The following is a 7,160-nucleotide window of genomic DNA, read 5'->3' as shown; positions in this document are numbered from 1 at the left end:
CCTTCTGGGGTTCCTGAGGGATGAAGCAGGTTAGTACGCGTTCAGCACTTGGCGCGCTCTGCATATATTAACTGCAAAATAAACGTCAGCTGTTATTATCGTTCTATACTTAGCACAGTGCTTGGCACACTGCAGGGCTTGGTTACTGGTGATTGTTGTCATGGCTCCAAGCCCGGGTCAGCGGTGGGCTGAGCCGGCTTATTGTGTGCGTCCCTTTGCAATTCATTCATTGAGATCATCTTGGTAGCTTGGCATCGGCCATGGTGAGAGTATTCATGGAAATTGACAAATGCTACCCATCAGAGCTTTTATAAAGGTCTTTTTGAGAGCCGCTTTACTGCACGCGCTTCTCAGTCAGGCAAGGAGAATGCCCTGAACAGGTCGTGTGCCAGAAACCTCACACACAAGAGGTGTCTCCACCTGAAGTCTCTTAGCATCATGGCAGATGTAGACATTTATGATGTCGGAGAGTGCCAGGGGGTAAATGAATGAGGCTCTCCAGGTTGCTGACCTGGGGCATCACGGGGTGGGGACTCGTCATAGTTAGCACCACAGCCCTTTGTGCAGATTGAGAAAAGGTGCCTTCTCTGAGCAGATGAACTCCAGATAAGATGGCCTCCCATTTTCCCACCCAGCCGGGGGCCTTGTGCAGTGCACCACCTGCACCACCCTGTGTGGCAGCCTGCTGAGGGCAGAGGAGATCTGTATTTCAGCAGGCCTGCACCCATTTGTAGCTTGTCTTCTCTAGATGGGTGGGTGGCTTCCTGCTGGGTTTGGCAGGAGGCAGAGAAGCCTTCAGAGAGGAGGTGGCATTTGAGCCAGACCCCGATGAAGGGAAGAGGGTGCTCTGGGGGAGGGGCTAGCATGAGCTGAGGGCTGGAGGCAGGTCCAGCAGACCTCAAGCTCACTAGGGGTTCTGGGGGGATTCTGGCAGCTGCTGAGACGAGGGTGGCTGGACTGTGAATGGCCTTTGGGTGGGCCTGATGGAGCCCCTGGAGGTTATTTATCTTTAATTGGGGTTTGGAGCTTGGATCCATTTCGGCCTCTCCCACAAGCCCAAGAGGCTCCTGTAGAAAGTTCTGATGAGAAAAGTGACTCCCGGGGAAGTTAAGCTCCTTACCCAAGAGCAGTAGCAAGTTAGTGGTAAATTGAGGAGTCAAGCCCCGGCAGTCCCATGCTGTATAAACAAACAAACAAACAAACAAACAAATAAATAAGGGGTGAATGAATGCAAGGGTGAGTGAACGAGTGAATGGGTGGATGAATGAAGGAGGAAAGAAAGAAACAAGACAAGGATAAGCAGGCAGAACTCCAAGGCCTTTAGAAAGAGCCCGGTCCAGTGTTCCCATTGTACAGACAGAAAACTGAGACCAGACAGGTAGCCGGCAGGGGAGGCCAAGGCTTCCAGCAAGGGCTGCGAGGCCGGGCCTCGGGCCTCCTGACGCCGGCTCCCGGCTCTCTGCCGCAGCCCCGAACCATGATGAAGACCTTGTCCAGTGGGAACTGCACACTCAGTGTGCCCGCCAAGAACTCGTACCGCATGGTGGTGCTGGGCGCCTCGCGGGTGGGCAAGAGCTCCATCGTCTCTCGCTTCCTCAACGGCCGCTTCGAGGACCAGTACACGCCCACCATCGAGGACTTCCACCGGAAGGTCTACAACATCCGCGGCGACATGTACCAGCTGGACATCCTGGACACGTCTGGCAACCACCCCTTCCCTGCCATGCGCAGGCTCTCCATCCTCACAGGTGGGTGCCAGGGGTGGGCACAGGTGCTTGAGTATGTGAGCGTGTGTGCTCGGTACTTTACAGTTTGCAAGGCACTTGCCTATCTGAGATGAAGCTCACGACGAGCCCCCTTAGCACTGTGAGGGTCAGAGAGGTGTTGCTGCTTCGCGAGCAAAGGATGGAGCCAGGTCCCCAGTTCCATTCTGTCTGACTCTGGATCGATTGCTCATGGCTGCTGGCACTGCCTTCCAGATCAGGAGCTGATAGACTCTGCACTGGGGCTTTACCTCCCCAGGGAACAGAGGGGCTGCTGCCTTCCTTCTGCGGGGGTGACCCAGCAGAGCTCCAGGGCCCGGGGTCAGTCTGTCGGGCTCTGATCTATTAACACTGCAGGGCTTTTCCACCTCTCAGAGAGGCAGGGGCCGGACCCGGGCAGTGATCAGCCAGAGGGGCTGGTGGGGACCTGCGGGTGCTGGGAACTCGGTAATAATCACGGTAACGGCCATGGCAATAGCTAACACTTACCGAGAGCTGTGTGCCTGGGCCTGTTTCTAGAGCTTGGCATGTATTTATTTAATCCTCACAGCTAACCTAGGAGACAGGTATTTGCCTCCATTTTACAACTGGAGAAACTGAGGCCCAGAGAGGTTGAGTTACTCCAGGTGATAGATAGCACAGTGGGTAAATGACAGTCTGGCTCTCATGCTTTACCACTGGGCTATCCTGTAGCCTCTTGGCCCTGCCGGGAGTGGTGGGGAAGGGAGGAGATTGTGGGAGACTAAGGGGGCAGGTAGAGATGTCAGACTGGGCCATGATTTTCATCGCTCAAGCAGTTTTGTGTGGTAGCTAAGAGGACAGGTCCAGAAACTGGTCTGCCTGGGTCCGAATCCTGGTTCCACTTCTTCCTGGTTTTGTCCCTCTGAGCAAATGACTTTATCTCTTTGTGCCTCAGTTTTCTCATCTGTAAGTTGGCATCACATTAGCACCCATTCCAAAGGTCTTTGTGAGAATTTAAATGAGTTAATATAGGGAAAGTGCTTGGTGATTGGAAGGTAAGTGCTCAAGAATTATGGGTCTTAAACCTACATTTGCAGTATGCCTGCAATGGGCTATGCAGGCCCATTTCCTAAACCCTGCACCTGCCACTGCTGGGTGGCGATGAAGGGAAGAAATGAGCAAGTAACCCCCCAGCCATCACTAAAACAACCCCGCAAATCGAGATACTTCTACACCGAGAAACCCTAGCCATGCCCACTCCTCTCCCCACGGCCCGGTCAAGACTCCTCCCTGAGTGCCCTGGATAGACAGCTTCCTCTTCCGGCTGTCCTCGCTGACCATGTGACCCAGATCACACTCAGACTGTCCCACCCCACATTTTGGAGAGGGAGTGTGTGGGCAGAAGGAGCCTGGGCTGACCTGGGTTCCAGTCCTGGCTCTACCGCTTGATGGCTTAGATGTGTGACCATACATCTGGATCTCAGTCTTCCCAGCTGCACAATGGGCATAACCTTGCTTCCTCCCAGGGTGGCTTTGAGGACTGCAGGAGATCGTGTGGGGGGCATTTCCAGGACTCGATGGAGATTGCAAGCAAGGATGTTGCTCTCCCGGCCGTGGGGAGGGGACTGGGTGCCCACCAACAGAAATAAGGCTAACGGAGGGAGAGAGTAGATGTGGAGAGGGACCACATGCGTATTTCCAAAGTTAATTTTTAATTACACAAATAACACACAAACACACCCTCCTCTAAACATACAGATAAGGCTAAAAAGCCCCCTTGCCCCATGCCCCCAACCGCAGGCTCCTGCTCCCTCCCCCGAGGTAGCCACCCCATCAGTCTTCCAGGCCCCCCATGAACACTTTGACATTCACATTTGTGTCCCCGTAATGGAGAGTATTTTCGTCTCATTTTTACGTGCACATATTCCAAGCACATCTGCCTGCTGCCCGCTTTTTTCACTCACCAGCCCGTGCCTCATTTTCCAACCTGGTGCTGGTACACAGCAAATTCTGAAAGCCATTAATTCTGCCGCCAGCTCTCCTTCCAGCTGCCAGCCAGGCGACTCTGAAGCTTGGCATCACAGTCTTCCATCTGGATATGTCAAGGCTGCAGAGTCCTCGGGGGCCCAGCATTAGCCTTAACGGGATGGGTTTGGCAGCCTAAGCAGAAACCGTCGCCAGGCCAGCGCTGCCTTGCAAGTGCCTTTCTAAACGGCCCACACCGTCCTCCATCCCGTCCCACCCCGTCCACACGACCAGCTTTATGAACACCCACTGTGCGCCGTGACGACATCTCCCTCTGCTCCAGAGAGCGTCATTGGCTGGAACATGGTCCTGAATGTGGCGTGTGCTATTCTGGGGGGACAAATGGCGTGCCCCGGGGGTCCAGAGGAAGGAAGCAGCAGTGCTACCAGAAGCTGGCATCACTTGCTTCTCCTCTCGAGAGCTTGGGCCAGTCCCAGGCACCTTTGAGCCTCGGTTGCTTATAAAACAGGGCTCTTAACGTCTCCCCACAGGTTCTCAAGAGTTTAAGTCAAAGTGCAAAAGGTACTTTGAGTGTGAGATTGTGATCACTGTAGTGAGATGTGGAAGTCGGGGTGGAGGCACCAGCCCTCTCTCACCCTCCCTGCCTCCCCTGCCACCTCCCCATCATCCCTGTTTCAAAGACTTGCGCTGAGGGATGCAGCAAGTTGTAGCAGGGGTAGCGTGGGCCTCGGAGGCGCGTGTTCACTTGTTCATCCGTGATTTATTCAAGAATCAGAGGACACCTGTGTGTGCCAGGACCAGCCAGGTGAGGACAGAATTGGGTCCACATCTCGGCCTAGCCACCCCTGAGCTGTGTGATCTTGGGCTGGTTGCTCACCCTCTCTGAGCCCCAGTTGGCTCACCCATCACATGAAAGTAATGAACTCTCCCTCACACATGTTCCGTGAGGAGTCAAGTGGGAACCCACGCGACTCTCGCAGGTGCTTGTTCTCATTTTCCTTTTGAGACCCAAGATCACTGAGCACATGTCACTCTCCATTTGTTATCTCATCAAACCTTCAAAAGTATCCTGCATGGGACAGGCGGGGAAACTGAGGTTTACAGAGGTGGTATGACCCGCTGAAGGCCATGTGGAAAGTGAGTGGAGGGGGCAAGAGGTAACTCTGCGTTCCAACTATTGTGTCGGGGGCTATTCCAGGCCCTGGGGATGTGCACTGAACAGCAAGACCCCTGCTCTTGTGCAAACTGTATTTCTTTTCTTTCTTTCTTTTTTTTTTTTTTTTTTTTTGCGGTACGCGGGCCTCTCACTGTTGTGTCCTCTCCCGTTGCGGAGCACAGGCTACGGACGCGCAGGCTCAGCGGCCATGGCTCATGGGCCCAGCCGCTCTGCGGCATGTGGGATCTTCCCGGACCCGGGCACGAACCCGTGTCCCCTGCATCGGCAGGTGGACTCTCAACCACTGCACCACCAGGGAAGCCCCTGTATTTCTTATTATTCTAACACAGTCCACACAAGCTCACAAATCACTCACCCTGTCTCCAGCCCTGCCAAGAAACGTAGGGCTGATTCATTGTGTTTGAACCAGGCTGTGCCATGTATTAGCTCTGTGACAAGGCATTTAACCTTCTGGGCCTCAGTCTCCTGCTCTGGAAAATGGGGGGAATAATAGCAGTTCCCCGCTAGAGTCACTGTGAAGGTCAAGTGGGGGAGCGGGGAGGGGCGAGGGGTGGGTGGTGCGGTCAGGAGGCGCCTGTGAACTCACCGCCTGGGGTTCCTCTCCCCACAGGCGACGTTTTCATCCTGGTGTTCAGTCTGGATAATCGGGAATCCTTCGACGAGGTCAAGCGCCTCCAGAAGCAGATCCTGGAGGTCAAGTCCTGCCTGAAGAACAAGACCAAGGAAGTGGCAGAGCTGCCCATGGTCATCTGCGGCAACAAGAGCGACCACGGCGAGCTGTGCCGCCAGGTGCCCACCACCGAGGCCGAGCTGCTGGTGTCGGGCGACGGGAACTGTGCCTACTTTGAGGTGTCGGCCAAGAAGAACACCAACGTGGACGAGATGTTCTACGTGCTCTTCAGCATGGCCAAGCTGCCGCACGAGATGAGCCCCGCCCTGCACCGCAAGATCTCCGTGCAGTACGGGGACGCCTTCCACCCCAGGCCCTTCTGCATGCGCCGAGTCAAGGACATGGACGCCTACGGCATGGTCTCGCCCTTTGCCCGCCGCCCCAGCGTCAACAGTGACCTCAAATACATCAAGGCCAAGGTCCTCCGGGAGGGCCAGGCCCGCGAGCGGGACAAATGCACCATCCAGTGAGCAGGAGGGACGCTGGGGTGGGGCTTGGGCGGTGCCTTACGGTGGGGGGGCTGTGGCCCCGGGTGCCCGCTGCCCGCATCCCCCACCATGAGACCCCAACAGCAGTCACGTTCTAAGACCTTTGGCGCCAGACTGGAGGACCCCAGCCTCCAGCCTCTGTGCAGTCTCCTGCCTTCAACCACTTCCCTCTGATTCCCTCTTTCCGCCACTCCCTCTTGGTTTCAGCTTCTCCATGGGTTGGGAGGGGAATCCCTGCAGGACAAGAGGCAAGGTTGGGCGACATCTGAACTTATGCCAGGACCCAGTCAGGGCTTGCTTGAGGGGCCAGAGGGGCCAGGAGCCCTGCATCCGATGGAGACTCCTGGAACATCCCAGATGAAAATGACACCCAGAGCCTGCTGGGAGAGGGCTCCACTGTCCTGGTGGAAGACCCAGCTTGGTTTAGGAGGCAGCTGAGAGTCTCCTCCCACCCCATCCTGAAACGCTTACCCTCTGGCTCAGCTGGTTCTATCCCCTGCCCCCCAACTTGGCCCTCAGCTGCCCCCGACATTGAGCTAGGGGTGTGTGTTCGAAGGAGGCGTGGCTACGTTGCCTGGCCCATGTCCATCTCTTGGACCGCCTTCCTCAGCCTCTTCTCCCAGGTTCCTCTCGTCTGCTGGTTGTGCTTTGTTGTTGCAGCTGTTATGTCGTGTTCCCAGTAGGAATGGAAATCGCTGTACTGTAAAAGCCTAGTGACCCCTCGTTGGCAAGGCCCCCCCCCCACAGTTCAGATCCACTGCCTCCACTGGGGACACCTTTGTCCCACATTCCAGATGGGGCTTCTGTGGCCTGTCTGCAGCTGGACGCTGCCCTCTACCAAGCTTCACCGTTCACACTCACACAGGCGGGGCAGGCCTGCGGGGGCAGCTTCTCCTCTTGCCTCCATTTCCCAGAGGGGGTGGCTGAGACTCAGAGGGCAAAGTGACATGCCCCAGCTCCACCTCCCGGCTACTTCTGGACGCAGCTCCACCTGGAACCAGGCTGTCCTCTACTGTGCTGGTTCCTCAAGCATTTATTGAGCGCCTGCTGGGTGCTGGGTCCACCCTGTGCTAGGAAACAAAGAGGGTGAGCAATGCACTTTACGCCCCCGAGAC

General features: G+C 55.9%; 1 protein-coding gene across 1 annotated transcript; it reads left to right on the top strand.

Annotated features, from left to right (window-relative positions):
* Nucleotides 1-1,477: 1,477 nt before the first annotated feature.
* Nucleotides 1,478-6,027, top strand: RASD2 (RASD family member 2; the record flags this gene model as incomplete). Its single annotated transcript, XM_081249139.1, has 2 exons — nucleotides 1,478-1,748; nucleotides 5,498-6,027. 2 exons carry the CDS (start codon nucleotides 1,478-1,480, stop codon nucleotides 6,025-6,027), a joined length of 801 nt encoding a protein of 266 aa, XP_081105265.1.
* Between the last annotated feature and the right edge of the window lie 1,133 nt (nucleotides 6,028-7,160).

This window comes from Mesoplodon bidens (genome assembly GCF_964165515.1).
Source record: "Mesoplodon bidens genome assembly, chromosome: 11".
NCBI lineage: Eukaryota > Metazoa > Chordata > Mammalia > Artiodactyla > Ziphiidae > Mesoplodon > Mesoplodon bidens.
Note: the sequence above shows the minus strand (reverse complement) of the source record. Positions and strands in the feature narration are given on the sequence as shown.